The 14,985-nt window shown below is 40.9% G+C and overlaps 1 protein-coding gene across 1 annotated transcript in view; it reads left to right on the top strand.

Annotated features, from left to right (window-relative positions):
- Positions 1-9,082: 9,082 nt before the first annotated feature.
- Positions 9,083-14,985, top strand: part of CDH2 (cadherin 2) — a 156,433-nt gene continuing 150,530 nt past the window's right edge. The window contains exon 1 of the mRNA XM_026670370.2: positions 9,083-9,849. Within this exon, the coding sequence (XP_026526155.1) occupies positions 9,775-9,849 (75 nt within the window). The 5' untranslated portion in view covers positions 9,083-9,774. The remainder of the gene's footprint in view (positions 9,850-14,985) is intronic.

The raw sequence follows: 14,985 nt of genomic DNA, 5'->3' as shown, positions 1-14,985 counted from the left end.
AATGTCTAAAAATTACATATTTGTACAGCAGCCATTATAACATCGTATCTAATTTTGTTTAGTTATTCTTGGTTACGTTCTTATGTTTACTGGCTTTATGTAACCTGCTTATTTAAGCATTAGGCTTGGGGTGAGGCCAGTTCATCGACACCAACCCTACAGTTCTTGATTCCGACTACTCCAGATGACCTTGGTCAGGCTACTTGCTTTTAGATTGAGTTTTCTATCTATTAAATAGAATGTTGGTTTTTCTGGACACTGTAGAACAGAGTTTCAGCTTTCGTGTTGCTTTATGCATAGCTGGAGACTCATTTGTTAACAGATGTCGAAAGCTGGAGATTGGTATCCCTCGTTAGCACCCCATGGCTCTCTGCTATTGGACTCTGGACAGTATGAATTTTTAGTGTTCAGATTTATTAGCCTGCATTCTTCCTAGTTAAAATTAATGTACAGTGAAATTCACACCAGCACAAAAGGTAATTTCAAACACTTAATTAATTCCTACTTAAGCCTTATTTAGATAGCGGAGGTGATGATACATTTCCTTGTGAATGAATCTCCTTTTGCTAACATCTGAACCTAGTGGTCTTTCAAGAAGAACTTATAATCCAAGGTGACTAAAAGCTTCACTAGTTGGGTCATGAGTCACATCCTGTCCAATCCATTTATAAAAAACATGATAATGCTGTCCGATTTACAAACAGTGATGATGCATGGCCAAACATGACTGGGTCTTCATCTGGAGAGATTCAAAGAGAGCTTCTTTCTGTAAACAAAGAGAATTACATTTTTCCTTCTTTAAGAAACAATTATTTTGACTCTAAAAGTAGAACCTCAAAAGAATTCCTTGTTATTTACCTATCTTTTTGAACACACTATCATTTCTGCTATTTTTATTTCCCTTTATTATCTTTTTAAAATGTAATATATCATAAATAAGGCAAAAATACTGCTATCTGAAATTATGGAAGTGTAACTGATCTACTAGACAGTGGTTTGACATGAGGCAACTTCTCATATGTGATATTTGCTCGGCTATGCAAAAATATTCAAGGGGTGCCCTGTGAAGGGAATTGGCACAAACCAACCATCTTTTCTCAAAGCATAAAGCACTTGCACTTCCCAGAAGGTTCAGTACAGATGCCTTAAAGGTTATTACCAAATGTTTGATTCACTTCCCTGACCATCTCACTTTTAACTACTTTTGTGTTACCAAATAAGCAGGGAAATCAAGGAAAAGCACTGCAGAAAGAGCACTTTTGGAAGATCTTAATGTCTATATAAAACTGTTCTTTTAAGGAATCTGGGCTACAAGCTGTGTATCCCAACTCTATACCAGCCTGGCTACAGCAATGACATTTCCAAATGATCTTAACAGAAAACCCATCATTGTATATTATCAAGTGAAATTTGACTAAGGCATAGCTGGGTCACTCTGAAAATGATTCACAGCTTAAAAGACATTAGCTACATCTATTGTTGACTGGAAGCCTTTTATGACTTTTTGCATACAATGGAAAAAACCTTGTGATTTATTTTTCTGATGATTAGACTGGCTAAATTGTAATCTATGGAAAGAAAAGTAAAGTGAGGTAACTCTATAAAGAGTAACGGAAGCTACTTCTTTATATCCATTTTCTTTCTTTTCTATTTTTCTCCAACTTTTCTTTACCTGTATTTTTATAGTTAAATCCTTATATATATTAGTGTTAGTTTTTTTTTCTTTAAAAGTTTTCATTTTATATATATTTTGTGTGCCTGTGTGTGTTGGGTGTGTAAAACTTTTAAAGAAAAACAAATACAAGTATAATAGCTATATATTACATATAGATATCCAAACACAAATAAGAATGTTCAGAGCATACAACTTGTTCCAAAGCAAGAATTCCAAAATGAAATAAAAATAACTTATAAAAAGAATTTACACATTGCCTGATTTTAGTTTATTGTCCCCGTAACTCATTGTTGATAATCTACAGCAGGGCTATCAAATTCGTGGCCCATGGGCTAGATGCATCACACACTGGCCACGTCCACGCCTGGTTTAGTAAAGGGGGAAAAAGCTGATACGTCACATGACAACACCATGACGGTGCAAGTTTGACACCCCTGATCTACAGTAAAAAGTAGAAAAGGAAATCTGGAGCGTACACAGATTTTCTTCCTTCACCCACAGACATTTTCTTAAAGAAGCCATATTTTTTGTGTGCTATATATCAACAACATATGATCCCAAGAAAATGCACATTGTAGTTAAGGAAATATTAAGAAGTGGCTGAAAAGTATATCAAGGTACTGTTGTCACCTCCTTAACTCAAGTACATATTATCTTGGGGTCATGTGAACCCAATAAAATACACAGCTTCTTTTAAGACGATGCCAATTGATATTGTAACCACAGTTGCATGACTTCTGAAGCCTTTTTCCACTTCTGGTGCACCTCAGAAGAAAAAACAACTACACAGTATTTTATCAGAATACTATTTCATATTTCCTACTCCAATAGATTGAAAACGGAATCAGCATTATGAGGGAGTTCTTTTGTGAAATGGAACATAACACCAACGAAGAGACTGTTGTTATCTTCTCTGTATTTACAGGTAGGCTTTTTATTATATAAAAAATTACTTATTTTTCTAATTTCTACCTTTAACACTTATCACTAAGTCTATGCTACAGTGTACTATTCCAGGCTATGTCTGTGCATTTATCTAATCTCAAAACCAGGGGTGTCAAGCTCAAGGCCCTCGCAGTACTTAAATCCGGCTCGTGGGCCTGGCCTGGAAATATCAAGGGACCGACCGGTCTGCAGAGCCTCAGGCGGATAAAAGGCGCCTCGTTTTAACCTTCCATGGTCTCCTGCAGCACTCTGCCAGTCAAAACTGGGCCCAAAATAGACTGAAAACAGCCCAAAAACTGGCCTGAAAATAGCCAAGAAACAGCCCAAAATGGGTGCAAAACTGCTGAAAAATGGACCCAAAACAGGGCAAAAAATGACTTGAAAATGGCTGAAAACCAGCTCCCATGGTCCACTTTTGGCTGGCTGAGTGCTGCAAGAGACCATGGAGGATGAAAATGAGGTGCAGGGGGGGCCACAGGCAGATGCCCATGCCCCATTTTGGCCAGCAGGGTGCTGCAAGAGACATCCATCCTGTCCCCACCCACCGACCCCGCAGAAGAGAACTACAATGCTGATCCGGCCCTTGAAGAAATCCAGTTTGACACCTCTGCTCTAAACAGTCCCATGAATAGTTCTATTCCCCTAACAAAGTCTTTAACCATTATTTAGCCATCTGTACGTTAACTGGGTCTGTTGCTATTAGCTGCTGTTCTGAACTGCTGGTGAAGCATTGGCTTTGCAAGTTCTCAGTCTATGCTGGAATAGTGGGGGAAAAAGCCACTGTGCCGGCTGGTGTAGGTTTTTGGGGTGTTGAGACTGGTGGGTTCAGCTTCCCCTTTCAGCTGCTTTGCTGCTGGTATGCTGAAGTCCAAGCCTCTTTCTCCTTCACCATCAATTGCCTGCTAAGCTGAAGGGTGCAATTTTTTTCTGTCTTGTCCCATGTGAAACAAATCCTCTCCCAAACCACACCTAGACATTCACGCTCTTGTGCTATTATTGTTTTGCTTTTACAGTTGGAAACCAAGCATGGTCCAGTACACTTCAGGCGCCTCTTCTTCCAGTAAAGAAAACAAAAGGAGAAGATCTCATGCTGCCCACTGCAAGGCTTTCCTTCCTCAAGCATTAGCTTCCTCAAGCATGATTTTTCAAAGCAATTGGGCAAACAGAAATTTGAAGAAGTCTTTCTTTTCCCAATAAAAAATTATTGGCTAAGCTCAATAAATATTTTAGGAAAATATTAAATTTAGAAAAAGTACAACATATAGAAAAAAAATCTCCAAAATATGTTTTTAAAAAACACAATGAAATAGAACAATCTTTGAAGAAGAAATAGAAATAAAAAAAGAAAAAGATAAAAATTCCCCCCAAATGAAAAACTTTGTACACTAAACTTATCGTCATGATTTACTAATAAATACCATAGAATACTATAATACAGTATAATGAAATACAAAAAATATCACAAAAACTGTCTAAGTGCTACATGTACCTTTGATTAGTAGAGAATAATGCCTTTTCCAAGACTGGTAGGTTACCAGAGCCCTTTGTTAACCTGTGGAATAATATCACCTACTTGCTTGGGTCATGTTATTTTTCCTATCATCTCAAGCTAAATAGAGAAATGGCTACTTTCATTCTAATTAACTGGACATACACGTATCCTTTATGTTTATTCTCGGTTATTAAGGGACTTACTTTGCCCCATTCCTAGACAGAATAAATGTAAACAATATTATTTTAAAAAAATGTTGTTAAAAACATGTTTGAGTCAAGGCGCTGCAATTAATTGGGAATAGTTTCACTTCCTATCCGCATGTTACCCTAACCAACATGCCCCTGTGGAGGCAGATTAAAGTTATCTTTAGTTGTTCTACTGTTAGTGTTAAATAAGTGTTTAATGTTTTTTATTTTTATTTATTTTCATCATTATTATTTTTATAAATAACTCAAGGCAACAAACATTCCTAGTAGTCCTTCATTTTCCCATTTTCTCAATAATCCTGTGAGGAAGACTAGATGGACACAGACCAATTGGCCCAAAATCACCCAGCTGGCTTTTGTGACTAAGGTAGGACTAGTACAGCAGATCCTTGACTTATAACATTTCATTTAGTGACCGTTTGAAGTTATAAGTGCTGAAAAAAGGGACTTATGACCATTGTCACACTAATGTCCGTGGCAGCATCCCTGTGGTCACATGATCACATATGCTTGGCAACTGGTTCATATTTATGACCGTTGCCGTGTCCTGGAGTGATGTAATCCTTTTGCGACCTTCTAACAAGCAAAGTCAATGGGGAAACTAGATTCACTTAACAACCTGTTAAGTGGTTCACTTAACAATTGTGGAAAGAAAGGTTGTAAAATGGAGCAAAACTCATTTAACAAATGTTTCACTTAGCAACAGAAATTTTGGACTCAGTTGTGATCATAAGTTGAGGACTGCCTTTTGTAGCTTGAGGCCTTAACCAATCGACAAAACTGGCTCTCTTTTCCCACAATTTTTTTTGCCAAGGATATGATCTGGCATGCTTCATTGAGAATGTAGATGCTGATGCAACTACCGGTAGGTGTTGGGAACTGACCAATTCCTATCATCTGCTTTAGACTGCTGAGGACACACAAATTATCCTTTGATCACTCTTGTTGTGATTTTGCTTGGGTCGCTATGAAGAACAAAACAGATTTTGTTGGGTTACCGATACCTGATCCCAGCTCATCAAGTCTTACACGGTTCTTTTCAACATGAATTTCACAACCTTTTGAAAAATTCATGAAATTAACACTTGTTCAGGCAAGTGCTAGATCCGTATTTGTCAGCAAGTCACAGGTATGGAATATTTTTACATCCATGGGCTACGATTGGGCAATTTGACAGGTGGCTAAACACATGTCAATCATCTATTGTTGGAGAAAAACCTGTGAGAAAATAATAACTTTCCATTTTATGATAACCAGGCTCAAACTGGTTCATTGTTTACTCAGTCAATATTATGAAATTAACACTCATTCTCCTAATAGCTATTTGCAAATATGTAGAACCTAGTCAGTCATAGAAAAGTCATGTTAGAAATGCTCCAAAGGTGAAAGACCCCTCCCATTGCCAATTATAAGCTATATCATATAAACAAAAAAGTTCAAATATTTTTATTTATTTGTATACCGCCTTTATTATTTTTACAAACTGAAGGCAGTGAACATATCCAATATACACTTCTTCCTATTTTTCCCACAATAATCCATTATGAGAAGATTACAAGGCAGGCCTCAAGTAGTTTCCTTTATGGATATAAATGAGGTCATGGTATAATAAGCATCCGTAATGGTATTTTAAAAAATATGAACCGAGCAATTATTCTTTCTTTTGCACAATGTGGCAAACTATACTACATGACGCTGTGCTACATGCTGCTGCAATGTGCCCACAATGCCATTTAATTCAAGCAAACACACACTATTTGCCATATTGCCATTGAGCCTGGAATTTTGGTCATAAGTCACTGCAGTCATAAATTGAGTCATCATGTGATTGGTCTCAATTTTTAAATTATTTTTGCAGGTTAAGCCTGAATTCAGCTTATCTAATAGTTTTTTTTTTTCAGAAAATGGCAAGTCATAAAATGTGATCATATGACCGTGGGATACGGCAACCATTTGTAAATATGAGCCTGTTGCAAAACATCCAAAATAGGATCACAAGACTGCAGCGATGATGCTTGTCATTAACTTTTGAGCATGGATCATTAACTTTGAATGGTCCTTAAGCAAACAGCCGTATGTCAGACTACCTGTGTATTCATCCCTCCCAGCCCCACTTGATAGGAAGACCTATGGTTGATTTTCTACTGGCAGGCGATGTTAGCTGTGAGAGAACTTGAAGATGGGAGAATCTCACAATTACTTTCCTTATCTTAATCAAATGAATTAATATGGCAGTATAGGCCTCTGCAATGGGGACAGCAATTTTTTTTTAATACCATGCATTTTGTTGGCTACAGGATTAGTGATAGTACTTGAATGTGCCCATGTGACTTTGCCCTAAGTAAAATTAAATCATATTTTTAGTCAATTTGCTTTAGTGTATGGCAACCATGCAGAACTGAAACTCAATGCATCAGGATCAACCTGTGCTTGATTATATTCCAAGCTACTACATTTGCCTAAAATTGAGAGGTCTTTTTTACATTACTGGTGAACTAGGATTGTCTTATTTTTGCTGAGTATATAAGCAAGAGAAAACGTTATTGAAAGGCATCAGTTGGCAGTTGCAAATTATGAGAGTGCTGAAACAAAATAATGAGTGCTGAAACAAGCAGGAAAGTGGAAGATACAGCCCTCACCTCAAGGAAGGTAGGGAAAAGTCTTTCTCTGGTCAGCTCCCACCAACTACAATGTAGATATCGAAACCCTAACTGGAGAGCTGCTATGGAGAAGGCCACTCTGCACTGAACTTAAGTTTCTACATGCAGAGGAGAATGGCAGAATGAAGCCATTCTCCTCTGTGTGTAATTTAGCCTGTAAACATACTAACTGGGGAATAAGGATTCAAAGTAAGCCTGCATAGATTTCCTACTGCATTGGTTTCTTCTGCTCACAACCAGTACAGACCATTTATTAACCATAGTGTTGTTGCAAACAGGGAAAACAGCTGCACAGCTTAAGAATCTCTACTTCAGCTTGCAAGAATTAAATTGGGCTAAACAGATAGTGTGTTTCCAGCAGTGCAGTAACCTAATGCGCATTTACCTGGGAGAAAGAGGCTTGACCATAGCAGGGCTTGCTACACAGAGAGAACACACAAATTTATCCTTGTCAAACTAATATTGCTACTCTTTTTCTCTATGTGAATGTGCAAACATACATTTGGGTTTGCAAGAGAAGTGAGAAATGGTTTATGCCTGTACGGTATATGCAGATGAGGATCAATTCATTTTAATGTATTATTTAACAAACAATTACTCAGTAATGATTATTTAAATCAGGTATCAGTGTAATGTTTTGTTCCGGCAGACAGTCTCTGCCCAATATATATATTTATTCATCCATGCTTTAGTTGGTGAATAAAAACCATGCAGAAATTATTTCAACAGGAGCCGATTGCTCTAGGTGATAAGGATAGGAAGCTGGCTCATGTCAAGTCTGGTGTCTTTATATCCTTATTTTCAACTAAGGATGGGTGAGTGTTAACTTTAAAGCCCCTTTTGTTTCGGGCAGGCAGAAACTTCGGTCATTGTCCAATAAACTTCATTTTGGGTAAAAAAAGAGAGACAGGCTCAACTATTTTACCTTACAGGTTACGAACGCAGGCACCAAATCTGCATGGGTCACAGCAGAATATTATAAATGCATTATTTTCCACCTTTCCAAGCAAAGTCCGTTTTAAATAACCGTTTACAAATCAAGACAGCCACTCGGAGCAGAGCCCATCCCTCCCCTCCCCCTTTCGCTTTTTTCTTTTCTAAGGCTGGAGGCTTTGAAGCATGGACGCAAAACAAGTTTGCTCAGTGACCTGCAGGGTGGCGGAAAATCCTTGCCGGCTCTGCAAATGACCCAGCACTGATAGTCGCTGTTAACGGTGCACTCAGCAAACCTAATTTCCGTTATGCAGCCTGACATTTTTTGGGACCTACGGATTGGAGCTCAGCCCGGAGCCAACCAAAGCGGGGTTTTCTCCCCTTTTCAAAAAACAACACGAACAACACCCCCCCCCCCCCCCAAAAGCAAACCAACCACATTTCTTGAGCACTGAAGCAGGTAACGGGTCGCAGGAAGGCGGGGAAAGCGAGATGGGGGGAAAAAAGGCCCCGGACGGAGACAAAAGGCTCGCTAAACCAATAAACCGCAGAGCCGGGAACTTTTCTAATTGGCCGGCTGGTCAAATTCCAGGCTCTTCAAACACTCGAGGGGAGAGGAATAAAAACAAAAGCAAAGGCCGCCGCCTTAAATAACGACTTTTTTTTTTCCCTCCCTCCCCCAGCAGGTGGCTTCATTGCGAAGCGCCTTCAGACAATGGGAGCCCGAGCGGCGTTCCCTGGCGTCGACGAGCTCTTTTGCTTCTCTTTTTCGGCGTTGGCATGTCTGCGCTTCAGGCCGCAAATAAGAACACCGCCGAGCTTTCTCACGCTGATTCATTAAACATCACTTCAACTCTCTCTCCCTCTCTTTCCCTTCCCCCCGCCCTTTCCCGGTCCACCTAAAATCGCATTCGCGCGCGTGTTGCTCGTGCCATGCCAGACACACCCTGCCTCCCCCCGGCCCCGGCAATCATTTCCAAGGCTTCTTCGGCGCATCTCTGGCTGCAGCTGCAGCACGGAAGCTCGGTCTTTGGCTGTGGGGTAGCAAGCGGTGGGCGGCTGCTGGCCCAAGTGAGGGCCGAGCTGAAGCCGGTGGTTTCTCATTGGCCGTGAGGCCGGCAGGGACAGCCGGGGAGGGAGGGTAGGGGGTGGGTGGGGGGAGTGGAGAAGAGAGGAGGCGAAGCCGGCAGCGGCAGCCTCGCACAAGGAAAAGCGCACACGCACGCACACACGCGGGCGCGCACACATGCAGCCAGAAGCACGCAGCGCGAGCTAGGCAAAAGCTGCTCCGGTATTGTTATCCTTGGGAGCGAGCGGCGGCGGCGGCGGCGGCTCTTACCGCTGCTCGGGGAGGCACAGAAAAGTGAAGGAGGCAAAAAAACAAAAACAAAAAAAAAGGCAGTCGGGACGCAGCGTGCAGAAACCGCTTAGCCGGCATCCGAGCGGCGGTGCCAAGGCGCAGTTGGGGACGTACTAAGAAGAGGACCGGCTGCTTCAAGTCGCCGGTGGAGGCAGCCTGAGAAACAGGAAGCAGGGCTATATTCCAAGAAGGAGCCGCTACCCCCCCGCCCCGGATTTTAGACTGAGTAGCCCGCTGCCTTTTGTGTGCGCGGACCGTCGCCGGTACCCAGGACGCGAAGGGAGGGATAAGGAGCCGAGCTGCCGCTGACCTAGAGCACAGTCGCCCTTTCCCTCGAGACCAGCCCTGCCCGAGTCTCCGCCAGCCCCTCCTGCCTTCTCTCTCTCTTCTCACCTTGGCCCAAGACGGTCGAGCCTCCCTCCCCGACCCCGCGGACTTTTCGCCCCGCTTAAGCGCTCTCCCGTTTTGTGCATCTCTTCTCCTCCGCTGCCTTCGCCTCCATGTGCCGGAAAGCGGGAACGCCGCCTCGGATCTGGCCGCCGCTGCTCTGCCTCGTACTGGCGGCCCTGCAGCAGGTAAAAGGAGGGCCAAAAATAAAAAAAAGAAAGAACAGAGGAGCTGGGCTTGGGGGCTCTTTGTTCCTGACGATGCCGGCGATGGGCGGTGGCGGGTTGGGGGGGGTTGAGGGGCGCCGGCGATCGGACGGTCGAAGTGGAACTGGGGAAGGGCGACTGCTCTTCAAACGCCTTGTAGGCTTGGTGGGCCTGCGGTTCAGGAGGGCACTGGTGCGGGGAAAGGACCGGGCTCTGCAACTGCAGTTTGAACAGAAGCAGCCTTGGGGAAAGAAAGAGGCTTGAGCAGAGGCGCCCCCCCCAACCCAACCCAGGAAGAAGAAGAGGAGTCGGGGTGCATCGAATAGGAATAGAAGATTTCACATTGCAGAGCCGGGTTTTGTTTGATGGCAGCGGCGGAGGCTCCTGCTTTCTTGGCTTCTTGCACAGGGAGTTAGAGACCCCCGGTCTTCTTTTCTAGGGCTGAGCAGAGCAGGTGGCTGCTTCGGCGTCAAGTCATACTTGAGGGGCAGGTCAAACCCAGAGAAGAGATTGGGGAGTGAAAGGGAGTAGTAGGCGATAAGTTAGAACCAAGTTATTCTCCAATCCGTTGTTGTGGGATGTGGCAGTGGGCCCTCCACGCGTGAGAGAAAACAAAACAAAATTAAAGGTGGCTGGGAGGAGGGCGCCGGTTGCAAAGAAAGGGACTATCCGGCAAATATTATAAGGGAAGGCAGGTGAATGAAATGGAGATTGGCGGGCTAGGTGTGAAAAATGATTTATTTTTTTTAATTTGAAGACTAGAAACGGGACAGTCTGGGAGCCTTCTCTTCCTAGGAGAGGAGCGTGGGAAAGGAATCGCCGCTACCACCCACATCTTCTCCTGGAGATTATGGAAATAGTGCGCCTTTCCTGCGGGCAGGCAGGAAACGAAATACGCGCGGACTTGGCGATTTCGAAGTCTAGATAGGATGGTGGAAGTTACGTGACTAAGAAAGTTGGGCTATGTTTCGGGTCCCCCCCGCCCTCGAGCTTGGGAATAGGGTGCGGATTCTGTTCACCAATAGGCGTGGCAAGGGCCACCCCTGGCTTTGCTTTTGTGTCTGACCACTCACACGCGCTCCGCCTGGGGTTCACTACGGCAGATGCTCCGCGCGTTGTTCCTACTCATGCAACCTTGGAAGGTCGAACCCGGTGTAACATGGCACAGTCTATCCCATTAACTATTTCCGACTCCTTTGCTGTCTTCCTCGGTCCACTCCCCAGAAGGAGAAAAACGGAATTTGAATTCTTTTCCCAAGTCTACCTTTTGAATAACGAGGGATTCAAAGTCTTTAACGGCCTGGAAACATCGGGCAAGAATCGGGTGGCAGTGTGCCAAATAGCCGTGCAACGTCCACCCGGAGGGGTCAGGAAATGAGCCCTGGATGACTCTTATAAAGTAATTTACAGCCCCCAAAGTTGCAGTGGGTCTAACGTGTTTCTAACGCCCCCTTCTGTGGACTCAGGTCCTGCGAAGAGAAGAGCGCTAAGCTGTTACCTCGCCCCTCAGCTCTATCCTCTAATCTCTTCCCAGGAAGAATTTAATCAGCCTCCGCCTCCGCTCCCTCCCAGTTTGACTCCTGCTGTTTTCTGCTGCTACTGCAGCAACTAGCGAAAATTTCCACCGGAATAACCTGGGTTACTTTGGGTTAAAGCTTATCACCTCCCTCAGCCAACAGTCTGTGCTGGCAAGTAGACCCAAGGCTACTCCATCTTTAGTTTTGGCTGAACTTCTTCTGTCTCATATCCAGGAGTGCAGGCATGGATGGCTATTTGACCTGCCATTGTGTTTGTATTTGCAAATTTGCAATAAGGAATGCAAATCTTCCTTATTGAGAGTTTAGCATTTTCAAAGTTAGGGTTGTCTCCAAATCAGAGTTTTTACATTTGCTGAGCTGTACCAGTAGGCTTGAAAGCCACAGCGAATGTTGAGGGATATACAGTACATGAAATTGTGCATTGGTGATAATATGTGGTGGTCTCAACTTTCCCTTTGTTGAGTTTATAGCAGCTGTGGAGATAAAGCTTTGCACCATTATATCAGTAAAAAAGGAAATTAGGTTCATCTTCCAACAGGGTTTGGGCTAGGCTGAGGGTGAGCCGATGAAATTACAGGAGTCTGGGCTTTCTGGAAGAAGAATTTAGTTATCCCAGACAGAAAATGCATGGGTGGTGCAGATTTTGGAAACTGATAATAGAGTTGTCATGGCTCATTAAATGAATGCCTGATGTGCATGGAATTGTCCTGGGCTGCAAGGGCAGTCTAGGATAATAAAAGGGTCTTTTTGCAGGATTGTATCTTGTGAAGCAGATATTATTAATAGAAGCTGTAGGCATTTGTCCCAGTTGAAGACATGCATATTAGTGCTTATGAGATGTATCCTGTAAAGAGGGAATGTGGTTGTTTGAGGCAGGTTTAGTTTAAATAATCTTTATTTGATAGCAGGACATGCACATTTGAGTTATGTATGTGCTTGCAGAAAAGGTTGCAAGTTTCCTAGAGTTTCCTTGAATTGGTGCCAGGGTGAGACATGCAGCATGGACACTAGTTCCTTGGTCAGTGTAAAAGGCAATTTGATTCTTAGTGCAGAAGATGAAAGGAATACATTTCAGAGACAAATGGTACATATCGCCGGCTCTTAATGGCGTTTCTGGTTGGAGCATTTTTTAGAAAAGGTAAAGGCATTTTTTCTATGCAGTGAGCTTGAGAAAGTAGTATTTATGTCTGTATATGTGTTATTGATGGGACCACCTTTTTGCACTGATAGTGCCTGTTTTAAATATTGTGTGACTAGGTGATTACGTACAATTGAGCCTTAATCATGGCTATGGAACAAAGCGCTATTCTGCAAATATAAACTGGATATACCAGTAACTGACTGAAGGATGGGAAGCACTTTCTCTTGCTGCTATAATATTTATCATTTTCTTTTGTTAATTTTTGGTAGTTTTGGTGGTTTCCTCATGCATTTAAGGTGTTAAAACATTTAATATTAAACATTTGGGAATTTTCCCTTTGGGTTCCTATCTCTCCAGTCTCTTTCACTTAAATGCCCCATACTTCTCCTTTGAAGGACTGTTTCATATTCCTAGATTTAGAAATAGTTAGGATTTGAATTATTGTTCTTTCCTTTAAAGATAAATTCATATTTGTACCAATCTGCCTAGAATACTTTTTTCTTAAGTTATCCCTGATATTTTTAACCTGTTAGTACTCCTGTTTTTGTTTTGATAAGGACAGGTTGAAGTCTGAACCATGATGTTATTCCATTCTCTGCATGTGTTCTTCACAAGATTGTTTTTAAATTAAAACAGAATAAGAACTATGGACAGTGAGAGTTATATTGCTTTATGTATAATTTAATGTCAATGGCATGTCATGGTTGGAGAATCCAATTTCCTCCTTGTTTGGATATCCATTAAATCTTGTTAAGACTTTTCAAACACTGTGTAACAATTCTAGAATTTAGGAATGAATTCAATTTCATAAACCTTGACTTGGAAAATAGTTTTATTTTAACAGTTGGTCTGGCTTCCTAGCATTGTTATTTAATCAGGATTGTTACAAATTAGAAATAGCTTAGAACTTTTGCATTATGCATATATACCTTATGCAATAGAAAGTTTGAAGCATTGTTTCAAAACATGTATGAGGATTCTTTAACTTGATTGTTCTTTTTTCTTTATTTGCCAAATATTTCCATGAGTTTCTTTAATTCTAAAACAAGTGAAGTTCATTGTTTAGGAACTTAGTGAAACTGATTCTCATCGACATTGAAGATGAAAGACTGGATAATAGACTATTCTTAGATATTCTTGGACATTTTCAATATATTGTTGTATAGAATCTGGAACTTATAGAAAATATTACAATAAAAATGATATATAATATCAGTGCTTTTGAGTTTGTGGAAAGAATGTTTGAGGAAAACTGCAGAAAATGTTTTTTTTAAAAAATCGAGAAAGGGGGTAACATTGTGATAGGCATTGGTAGGGAAAATGTCTAATTTTCTAGTTTTTAGCAATAAATATTGTTTATATTAGTCAAGTTTATAACAACATCATAGAATAGATTTAAAAAGAGTACTAGCAAAGTAGAATAGATATCCTTTGTCAAGAATTTGAATTGTATCTGGAGACATAAGAGTGGGAACTGTTTGTTCTCTGTTACTATTTTCTGTGCTGGCAATGCCTTTCTTCATCTTTATCAACCCATTGCCTGAATTTGTGTGATATATTTCTAGTAGCTAGATAAGGCCATGGAGATTGGTGCAAACAGTCAAATTAAACTTTACATGATATGGAACTGTTACCACTGTTTCTTTTTCTTGTAACATAATCTAGAAATTGTGTGGTCTTTTTCTGTAGTGCAAATCCATGTCTACATTAATCAGTGGTTAAGCACAAGTTGTAAGGTGCATAATATGATGATGACATCCATTACATATAGTTCATGTTAATCAGTAAAGAGGCTTAGGACTATGTTTCAAATTAACCTTAAGATACTGTGGTAGATTAATAGATGGGACCTTTTTGTTCCATTGTATTTCCTTTATGTAGGTATAGTTTATAGTATATTACTTTTCAAAAACTGATTTAAAAAAAAGTTGTGTAATGTTACAATTTTGTCCTCCACCCACTTCTTCCTCTCCAAAAAAATAATTCTGGATAAAAAGTTCTTATTTCTGTTCTGAATAAATTTCAGTGTAAGAAATGTATAAGCATATTGGGAAGTACCCAGGATTTGATATTTGATATTGCTTGTTTGTTTTGGTACAAGTATTACTGATATAATCTAAATGTTAAAATAAAAAAAAATGTTGAGTTTGTCATTCATTTTCTGTGGAAGCTCAAAATAAATCCCTTTTTTAAAGAAATGCTTTGTTTTCTTATTAAACAGGCAGATTTCAAATGTGTAATACAGTATTAAATAAGAAACTAACACTGGGAATAATGAAATTATTTGACAAAATTAACCTCTCCTGCATTTGAATCACTTCCATCAAATCATCGGGATCTTCAAAATCTTAGGATTTTGTTGTTATTGTAATTAGAATGGGCCTAAATTTCTGTAGCCATTGTTACTTCCTTTGCCTAAAATTTCCAACAGGTTTGTAT

Source organism: Notechis scutatus, chromosome 3 (assembly GCF_049901735.1).
Source record: "Notechis scutatus isolate UNSWTSFEM ecotype Mainland chromosome 3, rNotScu1.2, whole genome shotgun sequence".
NCBI classification, from domain to species: Eukaryota; Metazoa; Chordata; class Lepidosauria; order Squamata; family Elapidae; genus Notechis; species Notechis scutatus.
Note: the sequence above shows the minus strand (reverse complement) of the source record. Positions and strands in the feature narration are given on the sequence as shown.